Source organism: Neophocaena asiaeorientalis, unplaced genomic scaffold, assembly GCF_003031525.2.
Source record: "Neophocaena asiaeorientalis asiaeorientalis breed wild unplaced genomic scaffold, Neophocaena_asiaeorientalis_V1.1 scaffold67, whole genome shotgun sequence".
NCBI classification, from domain to species: domain Eukaryota; kingdom Metazoa; phylum Chordata; class Mammalia; order Artiodactyla; family Phocoenidae; genus Neophocaena; species Neophocaena asiaeorientalis.
In genome coordinates this window covers 7,240,529-7,267,070 of record NW_020173731.1, presented here as the reverse complement: position 1 = coordinate 7,267,070, position 26,542 = coordinate 7,240,529, and the positions used below count along the sequence as shown (strand labels likewise).

At 42.3% G+C, this 26,542-nt stretch overlaps 1 protein-coding gene across 5 annotated transcripts in view; it reads left to right on the top strand.

Moving 5' to 3' along the window:
- The first annotated feature begins 645 nt into the window (after positions 1-645).
- The window catches only part of UTP25 (UTP25 small subunit processome component), a 47,767-nt gene continuing 21,870 nt past the window's right edge, over positions 646-26,542 (top strand). For 4 of the 5 annotated variants that reach the window (XR_003003913.1, XM_024750978.1, XM_024750976.1 and 1 more), the window contains exons 1-11: positions 646-821; positions 1,982-2,021; positions 2,690-2,921; positions 4,934-5,104; positions 7,250-7,338; positions 9,036-9,446; positions 11,419-11,638; positions 18,713-18,915; positions 20,084-20,266; positions 20,403-20,515; positions 21,240-21,485. Coding sequence is in view for 4 of the 5 variants with exons in the window: in XM_024750978.1 (XP_024606746.1) it covers positions 715-821; positions 1,982-2,021; positions 2,690-2,921; positions 4,934-5,104; positions 7,250-7,338; positions 9,036-9,446; positions 11,419-11,638; positions 18,713-18,915; positions 20,084-20,266; positions 20,403-20,515; positions 21,240-21,485 (2,015 nt within the window). In the remaining variant the exon portion in view is untranslated. The remainder of the gene's footprint in view (positions 822-1,981; positions 2,022-2,689; positions 2,922-4,933; positions 5,105-7,249; positions 7,339-9,035; positions 9,447-11,418; positions 11,639-18,712; positions 18,916-20,083; positions 20,267-20,402; positions 20,516-21,239; positions 21,486-26,542) is intronic. The other variant, XM_024750979.1, reaches the window with a different exon arrangement.

The following is a 26,542-nucleotide window of genomic DNA, read 5'->3' as shown; positions in this document are numbered from 1 at the left end:
TTTTGCTTTTATAACATGAAAAATGCCAGAAGAGATTTGTTACCAGAGGCCCTTGCAATACTCTCAGAAAATGAGGGGGTAGGGTAAGGGCGGGAATCTCAGCCTTGCGTCCCCATTCTTCACATAGCACACGCATGTGGCAGATCCTAGTGGGAAAAGCCTGTGGTCGCCTGTGGTTTCCATCTCCTCTCTTGCTAGTGTGCATGTAAGCTTTTGTAAGCATCAGCTTTCTCATCTCCAATATCAGGCTTATTAACAAGGCCTATTTGTTTACTGTCGTGAAGATGAACTGAGATGCGCCGGCAGCCTTAAATGTTAGTTGGTATTTGTATTATGGCATAATATAAAGGCACTGCATTCAACCATCTCGGTTACTACACGTTTATGCAGTCTGATTCTCACAGCCAAAACAGACGCACAAAGTACATTTACCCACCTGGGGAAGCCCGAAGCCTGCCTGCCGGCCTTCCTTACAGGGCTCGGAGAAAAGCTGCGCACGCGTGCATGTGCTTCCAAAGAGCCTCGCTAGGGGGCGGAATGGGAAACAGGAAGTTCTAACGCCTGTCGTACAAGCGCGACGTAAAGCGGGTCTGCTTTATGGCACCCTACTTCCGCCGTAAAGCGCCGTCGGAAATCCCGCGTGAGTGGGTTGACGAGACTACTTCCAGGTGAAAAACGCGATTCTTGGAAGTTGGCTGACTTGACGTCTCCCCCATGGGCAAGCGCAGGAGCCGGAGCCAGAGCCAGCTGCTCAACTCCCTAACTAAAAAGCAGAAGAAGCATCTAAGGGATTTCGGCGAGGAGCATCCCTTCTATGACAGGTATGGAGAGGCAAGGCTGGGACCGGCGCTGCCGGCGTCCTTTCCCGGTGGCAGCCCGCGTGTCCCCGCGTTTGGTCCGCCGGTGCCCCGGGAATAGTGACAGGGCAGCTCCCGCCGCGTCCCACGCTGCCCCGGCGCCGGCCTAGCTCGCCCGGGGATCCTGGCGGCTTCCCGCCTGAGATGGGGTTCTTCACCGGTCTTTCTACCTTTTGTTTAGCCGGTAGCTTTATGCTAGACGGCACGTCTCCTGTGTGGCGACTGGGCAGAGATTTTATAAGCTTGTTTTCGTTTTATATGTTTTTAAAGAATTGCTTGGGGGCTTCCCTGGTGGCGCAGTGGTTAAGAATCCGCCTGCCAACGCAGGGGACAGGGGTTCGAGCCCTGGTCCGGGAAGATCCCACATGCCGCGGAGCAACTAAGCCCATGCGCGCGCCACAGCTATTGAGCCTGCGCTCTAGAGCCCGCGAGCCACAACTACTGAGCCAGGGTGCTGCAACTACTGATGCCCGCGAGCCTAGAGCCCCTGCTCCGCAACAAGAGAAGCCACCGCAATGAGAAGCCCGCGCACCGCAACAAAGAGTGACCCCCGCTCGCCACAACTAGAGAAAGCCCGGGCGCAGCAACGAAGACCCATAGCAGTCAAAAATAAATTAATTAAATAAGTTAAAAAAAAAAAAGAGAATTGCTTGGGACCCTCGACATCACCGATCTATTCAATGACAATGAGGAAACTAATGTTTGGGTAGTTGTGGGTTCCTCTATAAGTGTCCAGACTCTCAGTTATGATCTTAGCGCTCATCCCACTTTGAGCTGCTTAATCAACAGTTAGAAGGATAGTCTACTTAAGAAATTTGCTAGAAAAGGTGAACCCCGAGGGCTTTTATTTGCCAAAATTTCCCATCTTTTGGATGAGAGCCTGTTGCTGTGTGACTGTAGTATTTGTCATGTGGTCTTGTTAGACTTTTTCATTTGTCTATTATTATCTATTTGGCATATTGTTACAAAACCTGTCCAAATGCATATGGAGTTTTTACTTGACAATAGATATAATGTATTTATAACGGTATAGTCTGCCATGTTCATTTAAAGTTGTATCATTAGACTTTTCCTAATTGCTACATGCTAGTAGTTAAAGTTTAACATTACCTGTTTCTTCTCAGGGTTTCCAGAAAGGAAGCAAAACCACAGACTTGTCAACTGGTAATGCTTTATACCTTCTTTATGATAGTTGATTCTGGACTGTTACTTTTAAGATTATATATAGTAATAAAGTTTGGCTACATTTCCACTCTTTTTGATTTTAGATGTAAGCTATATTTTAGTAATACTGCTTAGTTTTAAGTGCAGATGTCTGTTAAAATGAACTGTCCTGAGAGATAAGCCTGTTAGAACCTGTTAAGGAAGCTTACCAGAGGGCTCTTGGTGAATCCTAAGAGGGAACGTCTTGTTTGCTTAACATAAAATAGGGTGCAAAATCATCAAAGGTCTTATTTCACTACCACAGACTCAAAAATAAACTACACTTTTTTGTTGTAAGTTTTCCTGTTGCTCCTTTAAAGGTGCCAAATGTCTGACACATAGATTAGATCGCCTTATAACCTAAAGCTCCATGTGTTTAGTTTGCTGTCTTTCCATGTGGAACATTAGCAGTTCAAAGAAGAGGAAGAGCTTCTAGAATCATAGCTAGATTAGCTGTTTTAAAGAAATTTGGTGCTAGGTTTGGTTGAATAGATAGGATTGCATATTTGCAGAAAAGCTAGTGTTTATTTAGAAAAGTCTGAACTTGGTTCCACTGTGGGCCTGATAGACGTGGGGTAGCAACAAGAACAATATAATTTTTGTTTTTAAAATCCCCATTTTCCTTTTAGTCAGAGAGTTTAGATACTTCAAGTTCTGAAAGTGAAGCAGAGAGTGAACCAGAACAAGTTTCTGGTTACAACAGACTACTTGCCACATTAAAGGATGTTTCCAAGGAAGATGAGGAGGAGGAAGAGGAAGAAGACCGTGTTATAGATGAGACAGAAATGAATCTTGAAGATGGCGATAGTGACATCAGTGTGGAGGAAGAGACGGCAGTAGCGTCTACTGACGTGCAGAAGAGTAAGTGTCTTTGATGTGGGTTTATCATCTTTGCAGGGACCACAGACAGATTGCCCCAGGGGCATGGTGCCTTGTACTGTATGAGCTGGGTGAAAGCACATGGATTCAAAGCAGAGATTCTTAACATTGTTGGGCTCTGTGATATCTTCAAGAATCTGATGAAAACACAGGACCCTCTGGCCATAAAAATGCAGAAATGACATTTTTGCTTATGATTTCCAGGATTTCATCAATCCTAGTTCAAATTCCCCTGATTGAGAGGAAAGGGAACATAATTCTGTTTTTGTAATGGTCTCAATTTATGAAAGACATTATTGTTCCTCCACTAGAGGAACCAAGTTTAATGGAAGATAGACATAAAATATACAAAACTTTTCAAGCATCAAATTTGAATGGAACTGATAAATAAAAGGTGTTAAAGAGATGCAAAGTGGTCACATGCTGCCAGGGTAAATGAGGGGAGGCTTCAGAGAAGAGCTGGGATTGAAAACTTGAAGGAACTCTGTCTCACTCAGACATCTAGGTGACTATTGTTTTTTATTATTATTAATTTATTTATTTTTGGCTGCATTGGGTCTTTGTTGCAGTGTGCCAGCTTCTCACTGTGGTGGCTTCTCTTGTTGTGGAGCATGGGCTCTAGGCACGTGGGCTTCAGTAGTTGTGGCACGCGGGCTCAGTAGTTATGGCTCGCGGGCTCTAGAGCTCAGGCTCTGTAGTTGTGGCGCACGGGCTTAGTTGCTCCGCGGCATGTGGGATCTTCCCAGACTAGGGCTCGAACCCACGTCCCCTGCATTGGCAGGCGAATTCTTAACCACTGTGCCACCAGGGAAGTCCCCATAGGTGACTTTTAAATTTAACTTTAAAATCAACTTTATTGAGGTATGAATTACATTCAACAAGGTGTACCCATTTTAAGTATGTAATTTGATAAGTTTTGACAAATGTGTATATCTGTATTGTCACCGCCAAAGTCAAGATACAGAACACTTTCAATACCTACAAAAAGTTACTTCTTGTCCTTTTACAGTCAGTTTCCCAGGCCTGGCATCAGGCAACCACTGACATGCTTCCTTTCACTATGTATTAGTGTTTCCTATTCTAGAAATTCATATGAATGGAAGCATACAATAAGTACCCTTTTGCGTGTGGCTTCTTTGGCTCCTCATGTTGTTGTGACTCATCTACATAGTTCATATTAGTAATTCATTTCTTTTTATTACTAGAATAGTAGTCCATTGTCTGAATATATCTGGGTAACTTTTTATATCCTATTATCTTAATGCCTATTTGCCTTACTGTATTTTTTTCTATACTTTAAGGTGTCACACACCATTCTTAGTATTTTAATTTATCACTTGTACTCAGATAAAAAAATCGTTGCCTCAGACTTAGGGGTTTTTTGTTTAATTTTGTTGGTTTTCCAGTTTTCTTTCATGTTTTGGGTTTTTAAAATTGAAAAGTTTCATTTTTTTAATTATAAAAGTAATATATATTTACTGTAAAAATTTAAGAGGGTAATATAGTTAACATATATCTCCTCCACCCTGAGATGAACACCTTTAACATTTTATAGAACCTTCCAGACTACTTTTTTATGGATATATGAGTGAATACAAGTATATACATATATTTGTGTGTATGTGCATAATGGTCTCATACATTTCTATAACTTACTTTTTTTCTTTTATAATATAACGTGTGTAACTGTGGGTTCACATTAGCTTAATCACATAGTATTCCATTGTAAATAATATGTGGTAATTTAATTAGTACCCCATCGATAGAAATGACGAAATCATTTTTTTATAGTTATTTGTTATATCAACGCTGATTTGAACATCTTTACATGTACCGGGTCAGTAGTCAAGCTCAATTTTGAAACTTACGTCTTCTACCTGAATTTGCTTAAAAGTAAATGATAGCCTAAGGAATTAGATTTCATTTGTCAACAGAAGTGTAATTATATTTATGAGTAGTAAATAATTTCACAATATGTTTCATCAAAACTGCAGATGCGGCCTTACCTGCTGACCCTAAGGGAAAAGATGGGCACGGGCCACCTGGCACATCAGAGGAATCCCCAGAGGAGTTTACAGATGCAAAACATGAGTCACTCTTCAGCCTAGAAACTAACTTTCTCGAAGAGGAAAGAGAAGGCAGCTGTTCTCTGAAAGCATTACAAGGTCACAGCACAGCTCGTGATGTTTGAATTCAGCTGGTATGGGTGGTTGTGGTCTAATACCTGTTAAATCTCCTGTTATTGGAATGAGCAGTAATAGAAACAGATAGTTTAGCAGCTAGATGTAGAGCTGGAAAGAAATGCTTCTCCAAGATCTTTTGTGTTATTCAGGGTTAGGCAGTGTTGGGAGTGGGCGTGGCTGTTCAGGAGAACAAACAGTTGAAGAATGATGGCAGGGAAGGCCATTTCCCCAAAGCTCACGATCCACAGCTGGGGTCAGGGGAAGACTTCTGATTTTTTTCCCCAAGCAGGGAAGGGAGAGAAAGATGAGAAAAGTACTTTGCATTTTTCTCTCTATGCTTCACTTGCTCTTCCTTATTGGAGCAGTAATTTTCCAGATTTGTGAGACCCGGCAGTGGCTAATATTGGTACTTATTACCAGGAAGCACCTCAGAAGCCAGAAAGCTCCACCCTGTCTCCCCAGTCTCTCTCTTTATTTTTGGCTGCATTGGGTCTTTGTGGCAGTGCGTGGGCTTCTCACTGTGGTGGCTTCTCTTGTTGTGGAGCACAGGCTCTAGGCACGCGGGCTTCAGCAGTTGTGACATGCGGGCTCAGTAATTGTGGCTCGTGGGCTCTAGAGCACAGGCTCTGTAGTTGTGACGCACGGACTTAGTTGCTCCGCGGCATGTGGGATCTTCCCAGACTAGGGCTCGAACCCGTGTCCCCTGCATTGGCAGGCAAATTCTTAACCACTGTGCCACTGGGGAAGTCCCCATAGGCGACTTTTTAATTTAACTTTAAAATCAACTTTATTGTATGAATTACATTCAACAAGGTGTACCCATTTTAAGTATGTAATTTGATAAGTTTTGACAAATATGAGTATGTATATTGTCACCGCCAAAGTCGAGATACAGAACACTCTGGGCCATGCCTCTGTCCCCATGACTGTCACTTAGACAAGCCTGTGGTAGGCTGAGGCAGAGTTCTGCTGTCTCTCAGGTCCTGTGTCTTAGCCTGTGCCTGGGTGGGCAAATCTGGTTGGTCTCATTCTGTGTCCTGACTGCCTTTTTTGGTCCCAGTGCCATTCTTCAACCAGCTGTGCCATTGAAGTTGAAATTTTAATCCTCCTTTGGTTCTGTTAGCTATTCTAGACAAGAGGAAGAAGTAGCAGGTAGAATTTGGGCACAAACTGCATTCTGAACTCAAAAAAACTTAAAAAAAAAAATGCTGGAGGAAACATTAGGAGGCTTGACTATCCTAAAGTTTCTCTGGTTGTTTGGTCTGTACTGATATATTATCACCTAGAATTCTTATTTCCTATTGTTCACCTTTATCTTAGGTCTTAATATAAGGTGCACTGCATTTGAAGTTTTACTACCTGGGTCCTTGAATGGGTCATTTAACTTTGCTTCTTACATGAGTGGGACTGGAAGAGAAGAGCACTGACCCTGAGCAATGACCCTACCATTTTGATCATTTGTTCACCTCAGTTGAGTGTTGAACATTTATATTTGTCTTCCAATGCAGGTTAAATCAGACATGGAACCTGCCCTCAGGGATCTTGCAGTCTAGTTAGGTGAGGTAGGACATGCACATATATGTGTTGGTGTGGATAACTGAGGGCAGGGTGCGGCACTTGAGAGAAAGTGATGACTTTCTATATGGGACCAGAGATGGCTTCTTTGGAGCCAGAACTGTGCCTGACACAGTAGGCTCCTGGGAAATAGCTATTTATTGTGAGTCGGGGGGTAACATTCAACTGATACTGTTTGGGTATATAGAAATGCAGTGAACGAGAGGATAGAATTTTCAGTTAAAGGAAGGAAAGCCACAGTCGCAGAAGAATTTGAGAGCCATGTAATTCAAAAATTACATTAGAGAGATAAGTTAGAGGTGTATGTTGAATTTCAGACCGAGAAGTTTCTTCAGAGGTTTTTGAGCTGGGGAATAATGTGATTAAAGAAATGCTTTAGGGAGATGAACCTGTCAGAAACTTTTAAGCTCTGGACTGGGATAAATGATGGGGAAAGTTGATGGGGAAAAAGATGAGTTAACATCATGAAAACAGGATGTCATTCACAGGGGAAGACTGGAAAATCCCTGTCATTTGCTCTAAGTGTTCTAATATTCTTTATTTCTGAATTAGATCCATTTGCACAACATGTAAACAAAGAACTGAAAGAAAAAGAGATCCAGGCTGTTGCCACAAATCCCAAAACTACCCACCAGCTAAAAGTAAGCATTGTTCCATCATCACAGTCACAAATGGAGAAAAACAGTGGTCTTGGGTTTTAGTGGTTTCCCTGAATGTATGGTACACACCCGTGGCAGATGGCTTGCTAGGGAGCAAGACAGAGGAAGACTGGAAGAGCCCAGTAAGGCACAGACATAGCTAGAAAAGGCACTGGGAAGCTGGAAGGTGGGGACCAATAAGATAAGAATGCTTTGGAGACAGGTACACCAGGGTTTAGACCAGCGTCTGCAAGGGGCTATCTCATGACCTAAGGCAAGTTAATCTACCTTTTTAATCTTCACTGTTCTCATCTGTTAGAGGGGGACAGTAATGCCTGCATCAAAATAAAGTAGTTTATTTTACTGGAAGATACGTACAAAGTGTTCAGTCAAACAGTAGCTACTGCTACATTTGTTTGAAATATCTGAGATAAGTTCACACCTAAATTATTCAGTATGGAGCAGTTTTTGCTTCTTTTTTCGGTGATTTTTTTCTTTCACCACTGATGCTATTCATAAGAATTAGTCATCCTTGTTTCATTGAAATTTTTATTGAGATAATAATTATAGATGCAGTTGTAAGAAATAATACAAAGGTATCCCATGTGCCCTTTGCCAGGTTTCCCTCAGTGGTAGCATCTTACAAAACTGTAGTACAATATCACAAGTAGGAAATTTCCACTGATACAATCTACCTGTCTTATTCAGATTTCCTCACTTTTGCTCCTGCTCCTTTGTGTTATTTAGTTCTGTACTGTTTTATCACGTGTAGGTTGTTGCCCTGGCCACCACCACAGTCAACATACAGAGCATTTCCAGCACCAAAGATCCCTCCTCTTCGCTGGTGCCATTTTATAACCACACCCACCTCCCTTCCCCCATTCCTAACCCTTGGTAACCACTAATCTGTTCTCCATTCCTATAATTTTGTTATTTCAAAAGCGTTATATAAATAAAATCATACAGGTTGGCTTTTTTCACTCAGCATAATTCCCTGGAGATTCATCCCAGTTGTTGGCATATATCAATAGTTAATTCTTTTTTTTTGCAGAGGTCATCCTTTCTTTATTGCTAAGATCAGCAGTTTTGTTACAGTGCAAAAATTCCCAAACTGGTATTCCACAAAATATTATTCTTTACGATTCTAATATATGTCTCCAAAAAAAATCCAAAACAACAACAAAAACCTTGTTCCATGTCCAAGTAAATTTGGAAAACTCTGGGTCAAACGAAGTGGAACAGAGTCCTTGTTACAGGACTCAGCAGAACCTTTAGTGTCTGATCTGCATGTGACTCTCCCTGAGGGGGATTAGGTTTTGTGGTGTTTACCAAAGTTATTTGACCATCGGGCCCCCGTTTCTTTTGTCTAGAGTAAATTTTGACTTCCTACAGTGTGGTCCACAGGACAGGTTGTGACCCACTGATCTAGTGAATAGCTCACCAGGTTTCTAAAGTCAGAAACCTTGGGCTCTAACCCTTAGCTCTGTTCTCCACTGTTTGTCTGAATCCTATAACCTCTGAATCTCAGCATTTCCTAAACTGCAAGAAGAGCATTATAGTGTTTACCTTGTAAGGTTGTTGTGAGGATAAAGTGAGAGGATCTGTAAGTTGTGAAAGGCCTTGGTAAATTATAAAGCACTATATGAATGTAAGGTACTATAATTCATTTCTAACTTAGTTCTTGATCATTTCTCCCACAGTGGCCCATCCTGGGCCAGCTTGTCTTTTCATCCAGGTTTCAACAGTTGGAAACCTTTAAACCCCCAAAGGACATTGACTTAAAGTCACTTCATCTCCAGAAGCCTCTGGAATCCACCTGGATCAAGACCAACAGCCAGTTCCTCTCTGGTCCCCCAAATTCAAGTAGCCCCTTCACACCCCTCCAGAAAGAGCTCTTCTTAATTATGAATTCTTACCGGGACCTGTTCTACCCAGAAAGGACTGCCCTCAAGAATGGGGAAGAGATCCGCCACGTGTACTGCCTGCATGTGATAAATCACGTCCTCAAAGCCAACGCCCAGGTGCTTGCCAACAACAGCAGATGCCGAAGCCAGAAACTTGGGGTGGGTGATGATGATGACTTCAGGGACCAAGGGCTAACGAGGCCCAAGGTGAGTGGCAGCAGCAGAACTTTGCCCTCAAGGAGGCTGTAAGGCACTAACATATAGGTCCTGGCACTTAGCAGGTTCTCAGATGTTTTAATGATTGGAATAATGAATGAGTTCAAGAATGAGCGTATTAGATGGGCCAGGTAGTGTCAGAGCAGTGCTGCAGGCAGCTCAGTGGACTGTCTCTAACAGCAGATCTAACTGGAAACTGGAGTAGGAGGTACCTCCATGATAATTCTCTCCTTAAAGATAAACCCTGATCCTACATAAGTAACACTCCACTATAAATCTCTTCTTTGTGATTGTCAGAGCTGGATGGGACCTTAAGGAGCCTTTTATTCAATCCCTACATATTACACCTGTGGACAGAGACCCAGATTCGTAGAGGACCTTGCTAAAGAGAACCAGGGAAAAAGTAGCAGAGACAGGACTAGAACCAAGGACTCTCTTCACTAAGCCACATAAATATGTAAACCTTGGAAAACAAAATCCCTATTTTTGCTTTGTATCATTATTGCTGCTTAAAGTGATGGTTACATTTATGTGGGCTCATAAGCCTAAGCTCCAGTGGACTGGGGGCTTACATCTTTTAATTCTGTGTACATTTTTCATGATGTCCTGGAGCTAGGTACTGTGCCGCCCATACCCCCTTACCCCTTAGCCTCTGTGTCTATATTGAAGAAGCCTCATCTTCTTAGATTCTTCTCATTGAGCTTAATAGGATTTTAGGATTTTAATACTGATATGGCTCTTAGAGATTTCTTAGTCCAACCCTCTTGTTTGATAGTTGGGGAAACCAAAGCCTAGACACTTACTTAGTGTGACAGCCGGGACAGTAACTTGGCCCTCTTCGAAACTGATCCATCATCCCTGCACTGTGCCAAACTGAATGACTACACCCCTCTGGCTGTGCTGGGTGCCTTTCTGGGAAACTACCTCAGAATCTTGAACATCAGGATAATAAGATTATCTGTTTCCATTTAGAATTGCAAAGTAGAATATGAGGTAGATTACCCATGAATCACATTCAGAATTTGGTGAATTGCCTGATCTGACTGGGGTTATATCCATTGACTGTATTGTTTACACAGCAGTAGTTAGAAGTTAATCATTTGTTAAGCATCTTCTGGTTTTTTTCCTCAACAGTTAAAATTAGGCACTTTTGGAAATGTTTGGAAAACTGAATCCTGTATTTCCCATTGAAATATCTTATTTCAGAAATCCTTTATCATCATTTCTGAAAAATGTACTAGGAAATGTACTAGAAAAGTAATGATGCGGGCTTCCCTGGTGGCGCAGTGGTTGAGAGTCCGCCTGCTGATGCAGGGGACACGGGTTCGTGCCCCGGTCCGGGAGGATCCCATATGCCGCGGAGCGGCTGGGCCCGTGAGCCATGGCCGCTGAGCCTGCGCGTCCGGAGCCTGTGCTCCGCAACGGGAGAGGGCACAACAGTGAGAGGCCCGCGTCCCGAAAAAAAAAAAAAAAAAAAAAAAAGTAATGATGCTTTAGTCCTTTCCTTACTAGCTTTATTCTCTACTTAATACATCTAATTCATTTGTTCAGCATAGTCCTTGGGTCTAACGGATCAAAATACTGAACTAAGTTCTGTGGGAGACAGAAATGAGTAACATTTCTTGTCCTGAAAGAGCTTTGTGTGTTTATGCCCTTGGGTTTTTGCTAATGGACACCTCTGTTAAAGGCATTGACTTAACCTCAAAAAGTATTTCTACGTTCTGCTTAAGAATTGCCCCCCCACAAGGAGCCATGAGATTGAAGTCCATAGGACATGTGCTGTGGGTCGGAAAGATGCTCAGCCTTCAGTACTGAGCCAGGTCCTGTGTAAAGAGGGTGACACGGATGTGATCCTTGGCCAGGGGCTGCGGAACAGAGGGCTCCTTAGGTCCTCAGCAGGCTTACCTTGAGCTGTCCTTCCTTCCCCTTGCCCGTCCAAGGCTGCCCATCACTCCCTCCACAGGTGCTGATAGTGGTGCCATTCCGGGAAGCTGCTTTGCGGGTGGTACAGCTCTTCATCAGTCTTCTTGAGGGCGACAGCAAGAAGAAAATAATTGTAAGCAACAATAAGAGGTTTAATGGAGAGTATGGCTCAGATCCCGAGGAGAGACCACCCAACCTGAAGAGGCCTGAAGATTATGAAGCTGTATTTGTCGGCAACATTGATGACCACTTCAGGACTGGTAATTCCTCCTTGTCAAAACTGAGACCCTGAGGGACCTGAGGTGTGAGGTGCACATAGCTGGAAGCTAGAAGCCTGGAATTAGGCATTCTTTCAGAGGGTCACTGACTCAGCCTCCTAGCAGAACCAGGATGCATTTGAGACGACTCGTCTGCCAGGAGAGAGTCTTGCCTTGGCTAATGGGGTACATACTTGGCTAATGGGATGGAGTGTCTGTGAAGGCATGTATGAAAGGCACATGCATGTTTATAACAAATGTCTCAGCATGCCTATAGCTGGTAGCTCACAGTCAACGCTACAGGGGTTCTTGGGGGAGTTGGAGGTGATGGGGCTGGGTGGGTCAGTCTGGGGAAGATGAATAAACTAGAGCATCTGTACATAATGGACTTACCTCCTGCCTGCTGTGTGGAGTGCCCACACCTGAATTATCTCCACTCTGGACTTACTCCCACCCAGCTTTGCACATTTTTGCTCGTCTGTCATTCAGCTCCCATGTACATGACTGGCTGTACATTGAAAAAGTTCCTGGAAAATATTTTTAGTCACGTATGCCCATTTACCAATTATTAAGCATCTACTATGTGCCAGGCACTGTTAAGAAGCTGGAGATAAGGAATTAAAAGTTACTGTTAAACAAGTCCAGCCTTAAGACAAATCAGACAGTATGGGATGAGATGTGTTATGGTTAGAGGATAGTGGGTGTTCTATTTAAAGTATTTAAAGCAAATATCCTTACTCAAAATGGGCACAGGACTGTTAGGGAAGGCCTTCTGTTGGAGGTACCATCCATACTGAGTTGAAACCTGAGTAGGATTTAGCCAGGTACAAAGTGGGGTGATGAGAGTGGGAGAAAATGTTTCAGACAGGAAACTGCATGTGTGGAGGCATCAGGGTGAATAAACCAAATAGACCTAAGATTCAGAGGCTGTAGCATGGCTGGAGTGTGCAGTGCAAGGGGATGAGAGCTTATGGTTAGTTTTGAACATATGCAGGTGGCCAACAAGCAGCTGATAAATGTCTTTTGTTTAATTGATGTATAATTGACGTATTAGCTTCAGGTGTACAACATAGTGATTCAATGTCTATACCTTACAAACTTATCACAGCAATAAGTATAGTTACCATTTGTCACCATACAAAGTTAATGCAATATTATTGACTATATTCCCCATGGCATACATTGGATCCCTGTGACCTGTTCACTTTATAACTGGAAGTTTTATACCTCCTGATCTCCCCCATCCATTTTGCCCACCCTCCAACCCCGCCCTCCCTTCTAGCAACCACCAGTCTGTTCTCTGTATCTGTCAGTCTGGTTTTTTGTTTGTTTTGTTTTTTAGATTCCACATCTGAGTGAAATCACATGCTATTGATATTTGTCTTTGTCTGACTTATTTCACTTACTGTGATACCCTCAGGGTCTATCCTTGTTGTCACAGATGGCAAGATTTCATTCATTTATGGCTGAGTAATATTCCATTGTGTGTGTGTGTGTGTGTGTGTGTGTGTGTGTGTGTACACCACATCTTTATCCATTCATCATCTGTGGACACTTACGCTGCTTCCATATTCCATATCTTGGCTATTATAAATGTTGCAGTGAATGTAGGAGTGCATATATCTTTTTGAATTAGTGTTTTTTTTTTCCTTTGGATAAACACCCAGAAGTTGAATTGCTCAATTGTATAGTGGTTTTTTTTTTAATTTTTGAAGAACATCCATACTGTTTTCCATAGTGGCTGCACCAATTTACATTTCCACTAACAATGCACAAGGATTCCCTTTTCTCCACATCTTTGCCAGCATTTGTTATTTCTTGTCTTTTTGATAAGACCTATTCTGACAGGTTTGAGGTGATATCTCATTGTGTTTTTTTTTCTCTCTATGCTTTGGTTAATAGCAACTTATAATACGTGGTGGCTGTAAGAATTTATAACTCCAAAATCACAGCCTATCATTTTATATTATTTCATTTTGATCACAGCACTTACTGGCCACCTGATACATTCTTCTTCTTTTTTTTTTAATTGGAGTAGGTATAGTTGATTTACGATGTTGTGCTAATTTCTGCTGTATGGCAGTGACTCAGTTATACACATATATACATCCTTTTTTATATTCTTTTGCATTATGGCATATCCCAGGAGATTGGATATAGTTCCCTGTGCTATACAGTAGGACCTTGTTGTTTACCCATTCTAAATGTAATAGTTTGCATCAACTAACCCCAGACTGTCAGTCCATCTCTCTCTCCTCACCCCTGACCTTGGCAACCACAGGTCTGTGAGTCTGTTTCTATTTTGTAGATAGGTTCACGTGTGCCATATTTTAGATTTCATATATAAGTGATATCATATGGTATTTGTTTTTCTCTTTCTGACTGACTCCTCTTAGTATGATAATCTATAGTTGCATCCATGTTGCTGCCAAATGGCATTATTTTGTTCTTTTTTATGGCTGAATAGTATTCCATTGTATATATGTATCACATCTTTATCCATTCATCTGTCAATGGACATTTAGGTTGTTTCCATGTCTTGGCTATTGTGAATAGTGCTGATATGAACATAGGGGTGCATGTATCTTTTTGAATTATAGTTTTGTACAGATATATGCCCAGGAGTGGGATTGCTGGATCGTATGGTAATTATATTTTTAGTTTTCTGAGGAACCTCCATACTGTTTTCCATAGTGACTGCACCAACTTACATTCCCACCAACAGTGTAGGAGGGTTCGCTTCTCTACACACCCTCTCCAGCATTTGTTATTTGTAGACATTTTAATGATGGCCATTTTGACCAGTGTGAGATGGTACCTCATTGTAGTTTTGATTTCTCAGTGTGATTTTGATTTGCATTTCCCTGATGATTAGTGATGTCGAGCATCTCTACATTTGACTGTTGGCTATCAGTACGACTTCTTTGGAAAAATGTCTATTCAGGTCCCCTGCTATTTTTTAATTGGATTGTTTGGTTTTTTTTTTTTTTTTAGCTGTATGCGGGCCTCTCACTGTTGTGGCCTCTCCCATTGCGGAGCACAGGCTCCGGACGCGCAGGCTCAGCAGCCATGGCTCATGGGCCTAGCCGCTCTGTAGCATGTGGGATCTTCCTGGACCGGGGCACGAACCCGTGTCCCCTGCATTGGCAGGCGGACTCTGAACCACTGCGCCACCAGGGAAGCCCTTTAATCCATTTTGAGTTGATTTTTGTAGATGGTGTAAGCTAGTGGTCCAGTTTCATTCTTTTGCATGTAGCTGTCTAGTTTTCCCATCACCATTTGTTGATGAGACTGTCTTTTCCACATTGTATATTCTTGCCTCCTTTGTCATAGATTAATTGACCATATAAATATGGATTTATTTCTGGGCTCTCTATTCTGTTCTGTTGAACTGTGTCTGTTTTTGTGCTATTACCATACAATTTTGATTACTGTAGACTTGTAGTGTAGTTTAAAATCAGGTAGTGTTATACCTTCAGCTTTGTTCTTCTTTCTCATAATCAGTTTGGCTATTCAGGGTCCTTTGCAGCTCTCTACAAATTTTAGGATTATTCTAGTTTTATGAAAAATGTCATGGGTATTTTGATAAGGATTGCATTAAATCTGTAGATTTCTTTGGGTAGTATGGACATTTTTTTTGAATTTTTGAATTCTATTTATTTTTTTATACAGCAGGTTCTTATTGTCCTTTTAGTACATATTAGTATATGCATGTCAGTCCCAATCTCCCAATTCATCACACCCCCACCCCCACCACCACTTTCCCCCCTTGGTGTCCAGTATGGACATTTTAACAGTACTAAATCTTCCAATCTATGAGCATGGTGTATTTTTGCATGTTTGTGTCATCTTTAATTTCTTTCATCAATACCTTGTAGTTTTCCAAGTACAAGTTTTTTACCTTCTTGGTTAGATTTTTTCTAGGTATTTTATTCTTTTTGATGCTATTGTAAATGGATTGTTTTCTTAATTTCTCTTTCTAATAGTTCATTATTAATGTATATAAATGCAACAGATTTTTGTTAATTTTGTATCCTGCAACATTACTAAATTTATTTATTAGTTCTGACAGTTTTTTGGTGGAGTCTTTAGGGTTTTCTCCATAAAGTATCATGTCATCTGAAAATAGTCAGTTTTACTTCCTCCTTTCCAGTTTGGGTATCTTTTATTTCTTTTTCTTGCCTAGTTGCTGTGGCTAGGATTGCTAATACTATGTTGAATAAAAGTGGCAGAAGTGTGCATCCTTGTCTTGTTCCTGATTTTAGAGGAAATGCTTTCAGCTTTTCACCACTGAATATGTTGTTAGCTGTGGGTTTATCGTATATGCCTTTGTTATGCTGAGATACATTCCCTCTATACCCACTTTGTCAACCCATCCTTGCATCCCTGGAATAAATTCTCCTTGATTACAGTGTATGGTCCTTTTAATGTATTGTTGGGTTCAGTTTGCTAATAATTGTCAAGGATTTTTGCATCTATGTTTATCAGGCATAGTAGCCTGTACGTTTCTTTTTTTGTGGTGTTTCTGTCTGATTTCAGTATCAGAGTTATGCTGGCCTCATAAAATGAGTTTGGAAGTGTTTCCGCCTCTTCAGTTTTTTGGAATATGTTTGAGAAGGATAGGTATTAAATCTTTAAATATTTCGTAGAATTTACCAGTGAAGCTCTCTGGTCCTGGTCTTTTGTTTTGGGGGAGTTTTTTGATTACTGATTCAATCACATTACTAGTAATTGATCTATTCACATTTTCTGTTTCTTCATGATTCAGTTTTAGAAGATTGTGTGTTTCTAAGAATTTATGTATTTCTTGTAGGTTATCTGACTTGGTATATAATTGTTCATAGTAGTCTCTTAGGATACTTTGTATTTCTGTAGTGTCAGTTATAACTTCTCTTTCATTTCTTATTTTATTTGGGCCCCTTCTCTTTTTTTTCTTATTGAGTCTGGCTAAAGGTTTGTTAATTTTTATCTTTTCACAGAACTAGCTCTTAGTTTCATTGATCTTTTTGTTTTTGTCTCCGTTTCATTTATTCAGTATTTCTCATCTGGCTTTTATTATTTCCTTCCTTCTTTGTTGGAAGTTTTTTTTCCTTTCAGCATATTCGAACATATCATGCCATCTCCTTCTGGACCACAAAGTTTCTGATGAAAAATCAGCTGATATTCTTATGGGGATTCCCTTGTCTGTAATTAGTTGTTTTTCTCTTGCTGTTTAAAATTCCCTCTTTACCTTTGACTTTTGACATTTTAATTATAATGTGTCTTGATATGAATCTCCTTGGGTTCATTTTGTTTGGGACTCTTGGTGCTTGCTGGACCTGAATGTCTGTTTCCTTCACCAGGTTAGGGACATTTTTAGCCATGATTTCTTCAGATAAGTTTTCTGCCCCTTTCTTTCTCTCTGTCCTCCTTCTGGGACCCCTATAATGTGGATGTTAGTACCCCTTTCTCTCTCTTCTTCTGTGATCCCTTAACACCGAGGATAGTACACTTGATGTTGTCCCACAGTTCCCTTAAACTGTCCTCATATTTTTAAAATATTTTTTCTCTTTGCTGTTCTGTTGGGGTGATTTCTGCGACCTTGTCTGCCAGGTCACTGATCTGTTCTTTTCTACCATCTAGTCTGCTGTTGATTCCCTCTAGTGTATTTTTCAGTTCAATTATTATAATCTTCAGCTGTGTGAGTTCTGTTTAGAACTTTCTTATATTTTCTGTCTCTTTCTTGAGTTTCTCACCGTGTTCGTTCATTCATCTCCCAAGTTTGGTGAGCAACTTTATGACAATGACTTTGAATTCTTTATCATTAAATATTTTTTCTGGGGTTTTATCTTGTTCCTTCATTTGGAACATGTTCCTCTGCTTTCTCACTTTGCTTGACTCTCTGTGTTTGTTTCTATGTATTATGCAAAACAGTTATTGCCCCCTGTCTTGAAGGAGTGGCCCTGTGTGGGAGATGAACTGTGTTTTTAACTTTTTCCTAGTTCTTGGTTGTCTTATAAACTCTCTCTCTCTGTTTGTTTCACTCCCATGGAGTCTAGAAATGCAGTCCCACCCCCATCTGCCTGAGCCTGGTGCTCAAGGAGTGTCCCCTGTGTGGGCTGCATGCGTTTGTTGCCTCAGGTCATGTCCTGCAAGTGGCATGAGATGGGGTAGGCGTGGCTGCTGGTCGGCCATGTTTGTCAGTGCTGCACACAAGTAGTGCAGGGAAGTGGGGTAGGGGGTACTCACCCACCACCACTGTTAGCAACTTAGAGTGAGAGTACAAAAAACGGCACCCACCCGTGCCATCAAGGTAGAGGGAATTTGTAAAAATGGCATCTGCCAGCATTCTGTCCCCAGAGAGAGTCCCAGCCAACTTCTGCCCCTCTGGTAGATGCTTTAAGATTAGCAAGTGAATCTCCTTCACATATGATCTGGGCTCTCTACAAACTGCTACTTGTTGCTTAGGAAAGAGATGTGGGCAGGAAATATAAATTTTTGTGATGTTAATGTTAAAGCCATAATTAGTGAATATATTTATCCAAAGCTTTATGTAGAGTGAAAGAGAACTTGTGGGTGAATCCAGGGATTTGTAGAAGAGCTCTTTGAATATGGAAAAATAGTTAAGGACCAGGTCAGTAATAGGAGAAGTAAGTGTTAAAGTCGTGGAAACCACCGGTAAGGAAAAGAACATTTCAAGGAGGGTGTGCTTATGCGTTCGTGGCAAGAAACACTAAAGTGCCATTGAATTGGTAACTGAGAGCTGTTGATGACCTTAGCAAGAGTCATTTCAGTGGTGTCCTGAGACTCAGAGGCAGATTGCAGTGCATTAAGGAGTGAGTGGGAGATTTTAAAGTAGAGACAATTTTCTGGAAGGTTTGCCAGTGAAGGAAAAGAAGAGGGTGGGAGCTAGAAGGGACCGTAGATGCAAAGGAGGGATGATGATGATGATTTTAATAATTAAAGCAGTTTGAGCACAATTATATGCAAAGGGGAAGATGTGGAAGGTACAAGGGGAGGCTGCAGTTTGAGAGGGTGGAAACTAATGGCTTGGTGGTGACTCATGAACTGATGTGTGCTTGGCTGTTTTGTGTATAGGAGTGGCAATACTGCAGAGAAGCATCCGACTTTATGCCCCCTTCTGTTCGTCAGACATCCTCATTGCCTCCCCTCTGGGCTTGAGGACCATCATTGGTGGAGAAGGAGAGAAGAAGAGAGAGTTTGACTTTCTGTCTTCTATTGAGCTTCTCATCATTGATCAAGCTGACATTTACCTGATGCAGAACTGGGAGCATGTCTTGGTAATGCTGGTCATAAACATTTAGAGACAAGAAGCTCAGTGGTTTGAGTCTGAAATGGTTATTAAAGTCCAGATTAAAACTCAGCTTGGAAATGGAAATATTCCACATTTTCCAATTTGAAAATGGGAAATGTTGTCCCCTCTTCTACCCACAAGTTGGTCAGTAAAGTATCCAGAAAGATAAAAATTCTTGTCAACATTTTCAAATCTCCAGAAAAGATTTCTTCCCCTTAAAAGTTACTTCTAGTAATAGACCAGTTTAGTGTGGTTGGTTGGTTGGTTGGTTGAAATTCCTCCTCACCAGGAATGTTTTTATCTAAAATAGTTCCTCCTATTTATGCTCGTTCTCTTTTGTTTGGTCTTCTCTTCAGTGGAGATGGGAAAACATTGCTCATGGTTTCTTAATTTGTGATGCTTTGCAGAGAAATGTAAGATGTTTTTGTCCCCCTACTGTAATTTGTGCTATAATTTTTTTCCTCCCTCTCAACATACCCTGCAATGTTTTGGGGTTTAGGATTGTGCTTTGGAGCAATCCTCATCACAGAACTACAGGTTTATTTTTCTAAGGCATGTGAGAATTTACCTTTTCTACAACCCCAGGACTTGGAGTAAGTTTGGGACAAATAAAGCGGAGTACTTATTTATAAAATAGGGAATAATCTTATAGTACTTGTGACCCTTCAATATACATTACAAGGTAAAAATATGATTAAAATAGAAAAGGCATGTCGATGGTTGAGTCATCTTTATTTTGAGCAAAAGGCACATGTAGTCACTCGGGGAATTTTCTAACGTTGTTGGGAACCAAGTCATGGAAGGACAGCAGCTCTGTTTTCCATGTCATTTCCCTTCTTGTCCAAATCTGGAACTGAGTTGCTTATAGAGTGACCAGAGTGGCATTTCAGAATTTCCTTTAAAAGAAATGTTCTGTATAGGTAGCATCTTGATCCTTTTTGAAAGATCCACGAGGTGGCCAGTTTGAGCTTTTCTTCTTGCTCACTTGACTATGGGCAAGTCACTCAGCCATCTGAGCCTGTTTTCTTGTAATTTGGGAGATGATAGTATGTACTTCATGGGGTTAAATAAGATGATGGGCTTATAGAAAGGTTAGCAATAGGCAACGGGTAAGTGTTCAGTAAGTATTAATGGAGTGTTATTTCTGCTCAAAGCATTTGATGAACCACATGAACCTGCTGCCCCTGGACTCACATGGGGTGGACTTTTCTCGAGTGCGCATGTGGAGCCTCAATAATTGGTCCAAGTACTATCGTCAGACGCTGCTCTTTGGGGCCCTGCAGGATGCCCAGATCAACTCTGTATTCAACAAGTACTGCGTCAATGTGCAAGGCCAGGTGGGTTCTCTCCTTCTTTCTCTGAATTTTCATGAAGTATTGTGTATTGTTTGGGTCATGAGGCAGAAGGAGAGGATATCATTTGGTCAACAATGGGGATAGCTCACTTCCTAATGTTCTCACTGACTCCTGGCAGGTGGCTGTGAGGAACGTCCTGATGACAGGCTGCATCAGTCATGTCCTGGTGCAGCTCCCACATGTCTTCCAGAGGATGGAAGCTGAAAACCTAGCTTCAGTGATTGATGCCAGGTACCCTCCCCTGTCCCATTGGACCCCTGGGGGTCACAGAGAGGGATTTTACTTGGGCATTCAAATTTAGAATTGTATTCCATGTTGGCTTTATTAGTTAACCATTTACAAAATGAAATGAGATAGTTGAATGCAGTCATGCCATTGACAGAGGAGGACACTGAAGGCCAGAGAAGTGGTGTCTTGTCCTAGTTCCGATAGTGGCAGGGTTAGTAAATCAGGGGTACTTTCCCCTAGACTGTGGCATTTTAAAATTACATTAATTTTTTATTGCCGCATGTCAACAACTTAATTCTAAGCCCTTCAGGGCAAGAACTGTTTTTCTAATTCTCTATGTAATTTTCCCCTGTCTTCTCACTGTGTTTAGTCAGGGGACCCATGGTAGCAGAATGGTGCTTAACACGTGGTAGGTGTTCAGTAATTATTTGTTGACTGACTGATTGACACCTGAATGAATGAATGATACAGTTATGTACTTCCTAGAGTAATTCTCTGGGATATACCAGCATCACATCTATTCTTCATGATGAATAGTGTTAGCACTTGCTTTTTAATGCGCTTAACAAGTTTTATCCTTACATAATCTCTTTGCAATGAGGTAGGCCAAGTTGGCCTCTTAGGGGAGGTAGAAGGAGATTGTGACTTGCCCAGGGTCATGCAGTTGGCAGTGGCACTATGGCTCACCTCTAGACCACTGACTTTGCCCTTTGCCTTTCCAAATCAGGTTTAACTTTTTCGTCAACAAGATTTTGCCTCAGTATCGTGATGCAGTCATGTCTCACACGCTTATCTATGTCCCCTCCTACTTTGACTTTGTGCGTCTCCGAAATTACTTCAAGAAGGAGGACCTGAACTTCACTCATATCTGCGAGTACACCCAGAAGTCTGGTGTCTCCAGGGCCAGACACTTCTTCCTTCAAGGAGAGAAGCAGTTCCTGCTCCTCACAGAGCGCTTCCATTTCTACAAAAGGTAAAGTAGGGCCAGGTTTCAAGTGTCCTCTCTGGAGGGCCTGCTTCCAAGTGCATGGTGGGCTTTGCTGTGTTATAAAGTCCTCCCTTGCTTCACCTCCTGCAGACAAGCCAGAGCCTGGGGGGCTGGACAGACTTTTCTTGATTGGTTGGTTGGTTTTCTTCCAAAATGGGCTTTGTTGGAAAAGGTGGTAGAAACGAATGAGTGACTACAGCATAACCTGTATATAGATGTGGAGTGGGTCCGTACTTAGGGTACCTCCTGTAGCTGCGGGTATACCCCTCAAGAAAGACATTAGAGTTGAGCAGCTCTCAGCTGAATACAGGAAAGGGAGGAACCTGTCACAGAAGCACAGAGGAAACATTGGGGACTGTGTGTCTGTGGAGATGGAAGTTGAGTACAGTGTCAGTGTTCAGAGGGTTCTCATTTGTCCTGAAGCAGTGCACACACAACTTCTGCACCAAGGAGAACTGGGACTAAGGGGCTCCTTGAAGTTTATCAGAAGCAAAAGGTGAGGGGCTTAGAGTTGAATATTTAAGGGCTTCAGGGTTTGCTTAGCTTCCCCACCATGTGACTTTGACAAAATAAGTTGTATTGACCTTTTTTTTTCTTTTTCTTTTTTTAAATTCTAATTAGAGTGTTAGTAATATTGAGCCTTCTGTTACTATTTGGATTAGTTGCAGCCCTTTGTGCCCCCAGAGTTTGGTTATTTTATTGTTTTGCTAATTCTCTCTGCTGCCAAGTAAAAGTCCCTTTTAAGCTCTTACCTAGAGAGACTGGAAATTGCATCCTATAACCTTTTCTTTCCTGATTCACAATAATGTCCAGTGAGTTTAAGTTCTGACTTTACTGTTTTATTAATTCTCAATTATAAGCTAATGAGGGGCACGTTTCCTCAGAGAATCCCTAACATCTAAGCCTGAATCTTCTAGGCTTTGGAACATATTAGATGATGCACCTTGGCGTTGCATTGCCTTTTAGTTTATGCCGATATTAGGATGGTGTTCCTCCGAAATGTTCTCCTTACCAGGATGGGGAGGGAGGGATCCAGCAGCCTGCTGGAGCGCAGCAAGCTGGCGTGACATGACTTCTTTGGGTATTCTGCTGCCTAGATGATCTGCTAGTGGAGAGTTGAGGAGTGACTACATTTGTGTTTGCTGGGCTTCATTCTTGGCTACCCAGACAAGGCTGTTTGTCCCAAGAGTGTTAACGAATGCCTTCTTGCTGGCATCATTATTTGCTTTGTTTCAGTGAGTTGTTGTTTTCATTCATGTTGGAAATGGTATTTTGGGGGAGTTTGCACTCAGCAGGTCTAAAGAGCCCTTAGTTTTCCAAAAGCTTGATACATCAAAGCAAGTCCCTTAAATGAAGTGGATGGATTGGGAAACTTCCCAGCGTGATTGTCTGTAGCAAGTGTGAACTAAGCTGGGATGAGGACTGCTCTCAAGTAGCAGCTTTTCAAGGAGAGGGCATGATGTCAAAGGAGCCCTTTCTCTTAAGTAGGCAGGACGGTCTCCTGTCTTACACTGTTCATTTATTGACCAAACTGTTTTGTCCCCAAAGTCACTATAAAGACAAACCGAACACGTGCCATTAGCTTTATACCCTGGACCAGGTTAGTGGGTGTTTAAGTTGAATGGAGATAATCTGCAACTGCCAGTTGTCTCAAGGTTCCCAGCTATAGATTTTTTTCCTTGAGAGGTCACCAAGGTGATGATGGGTATTTTGATCTGCAGTGTCTTTGTGATTTGATTTTTTTCATTTTACCTTGGGAAAAGTACATGTATTTTAAACTTTAGTATCCAGCTTTAAAATTCTGTATTTATATTCTCTATGGAAGTAGGCAGTGTTAGACATATTGCAGTTCGTTTGTGAGCTAGCAAAAAACTTTCAACCTGAGGATTTGTTTTCTTTGGGGAGATGAAACCAGTAGATTCTTAGGACGGGATGGTCATTTGGTCATGATGGCCCTCCTGCGGGGAGGACAGTTCACAGTTCTTTCTCTGAGCATTATCAGTGGGTTAGCACAGGAAGGAGGATTCTTAAGCAGGGGGCAATCAGAAACTCTGGAGGTAGGATTTCTGGAGGTGGGAAACGCTAGTGGGGTGTTTCTGAGTGTTCCCTGCCCCAGGGAGAACCCCAGTTGTAGAAGTAACAGACCTAGTCTTTATAGACTGTATGCAGGAGCCAGCCTTGCGAGTCAGTTGTGGGTGCCTCATTTATCTTTAACAGTTGTCAGGTAACATAGACATCTGGAATGTCCTTAGTTTTAGGTCCTGTCACAGTGTTATGCCATATTTGTAGGGGTCACTGAAGACCCAAAGCACATACAGGAGAGGAGGAAGGCAGGGGAAGAGGTGCAGATCATGGGAATTGGTACTAACTGCCCCTCTGAAGGGGTTCTGGTCACATTCTCTTATTTCCAGGAGATGCCTAGTCTCTACTGTGGACGAATTGGTACTAAGAGAGATTTTCTTCGTTTTTAAATATAATACCTATTGGAATTGGCTTTGTTGTTTTATTTTGCTTTAAAAATACTCTCATTATAAGAGTATTACACAATTATTGTAGAGAACCTAGAAAATCTAGGTTAAAAAAATGGGATCACCGGGCTTCCCTGGTGGCGCAGTGGTTGAGAGTCCGCCTGCCGATGCAGGGGACACGGGTTCGTGCCCCAGTCCAGGAAGATCCCACATGCCGCGGAGCGGCTGGCCTGTGAGCCATGGCCACTGAGCCTGTGCGTCTGGAGCCTGTGCTCTGCAACGGGAGAGGCCACAGCAGTGAGAGGCCCGCGTACCCCCCAAAAAAAAAGAAAAAAAAATCTGAATGCCCTGGTCATACCCCAGTATCAATTAAATCATGGTGTTTGGGGATGGGGACCAATTACAGGTATTTTTCAAAAACAAATAGGTGATTCAGTGAGCATCAGAGTTCAGGGACCAAAGATTTAAACATTATTTCAGTAAGAATTCTACATAGAGGATATTGTGTTCTTCCCCCTGCATCTCCTCAAGAGGCCCAAGGTGTCAGTTTATCCCATTTTTGGTGATACTACATGTAATCATTTGGTCAAGGTAGGTCTGCTAAATCTTTACATTGTAAAAATACCTTTTCTGTGTAATTAGAAGGAATCTTTAAGGTGTGTATAGCATCCTTTTTAATGGTTGCCTAGTGTTACATTGTATGGGTATATAATTAAGCCAGTTTCCTTTTAATGGGCATATTGACTTTTTGTTTTCCGTTATTATATACAACAATGCCAGGAGCATCCATATGCGTGGTTGGTGGCATAGTTGCCTGGGCATTTCCTTAGGATAAATTTGGAAAGGAAGACTTGTTCAAAAGCTGTCCCCAGTTTGAAATTTGCTGTGTTGCCACTCCCGTCTTCTCCCCTCCCCGCTAAAATGCATACTCAAAATAATTTATACTCCATTAGCCTATTCCTGTAAAGCCCTACTTCTTTCCAGTGACTGGATAGTCAAAATGATACCTCATGGTTTTAATGTCTTTTTCTTGCTTTTCTGTGTTTTTTGTAATTGTCAGTTGAATGTAGTGCCTGAGTAAGTAGTTGGCCTGGACACCTCTTCTGTCAGGCCACTAGTGTGGCAGGTGTGAATCTAGTTAGGATTTGGTTGTTACCATAGTGACCTTCTATTTACCACAGACTGCCAGTTCCTCCAGCAGACAGTGGCCCACTGTGGGGCCCGGTGCCGGAGGGCCTTGTCCCAGTGTCCTGCTCCCCTCTCAGCTTTCACCATGCCCTGCACCCCTGTGCCAAGGGAGAGCCTCTCCCGCGCTCGGGCCCCTCCCCCAGCAGCAGGCTGCTCCTGCTCGCCCCTCCCCTAAGGCTTGAAGTGGGGCAGGTGTTCTCCTCCTGGTCCAGCTCAGATGCAGGCAGGTTCTGTCCATCCTGGGCTTTGGAGCTGGTGCTTTCTCAGGGCTCCTACACCACCCTCCATGGTGGCCAGCCTCTGCCTTGTTCTACGAGGGGTCTTGGTGGGAAAGAGTTCCCAGCTTCTCTGCGGTGGTAGCAAACACCTGCTTACATCAGTGCAGGATCTTGGACTGAACAGGCTTCATGCCCTTTCCCCAGGACAGACTGCTCTTTTTACTGGTTGTAAGTCCTGTGGTGGGGAGGAATGGGGTGAGGGGTTAATGCCCCTCCCTTAAGGCACACAGTTTTGCTGCTTCTGACTCCACCCTGGCAGTTGACCTTTGCCCCTCTCATTGGCTTCAGGCTTTAGCTTCATGTACAACATGGCTCTGGGAAGAGAGTGAGTTTTCATGTCTGCACCACCATCGGGGGTGTCTCAGATCTTCTGCCTTGCCTCCAGTCTCTCCAGGGCTCCCAGTGGAGACCTATGGAAAAGCCCTCATGACTGTGAAGTAAAGGAGTGTCCGGGAATCCCAGGGATTCTGAACTGTCATGCAAGCCCATAATTGCCCTTTAAGAACTTGTTAAAAGTGTAGCTTTTTTCTTCCTACCCACTTTCTTAGCAGCTGCCCTCTTCCCCACTGTGCTCTGCCAAAGGTGAAGTGGTTCATATGTCCTGTCTTTCTTCAGACAATCTTGTCACTCTTTGGAATTCAGTCAGTGGTGGGCTGAAGCTGGCTCATGCCAGCTCTTAAGGTATGGTTGGTTGCACATCTCTTCCCAGTTCCAAGTTCAGCAACATGACACTGGTAGCTTGAAATGGAGTATTTACACCACAGAAATTGGCAAATGCTTCAAATCAGCACCTGTCCTCCCCCACTGAGAATCAGTTGTTAAACACACACCAGGGCACCGCTGAATCAGTTCACTTGGTTTCCCTGTGACATCAGCTGTCTAGGCTCAGGAAAAGGAACACTGTTGTAGATTATCTTTTTCTTGTTAGCATGGGAGCAGTATTCTCTTGAGTTTTCTACATACTAAGCAGAAATGGAACTCTGTTTGTTTTGATAGCTACTGAGACAGAACTGTGTTTTTTCAACATCATTAGCCATTAAAATTCCTTTATGGAAAGAGGATGTGGAAAGATGAACCAAGTAATTGACTGCAGTTATATTTTGGGAGA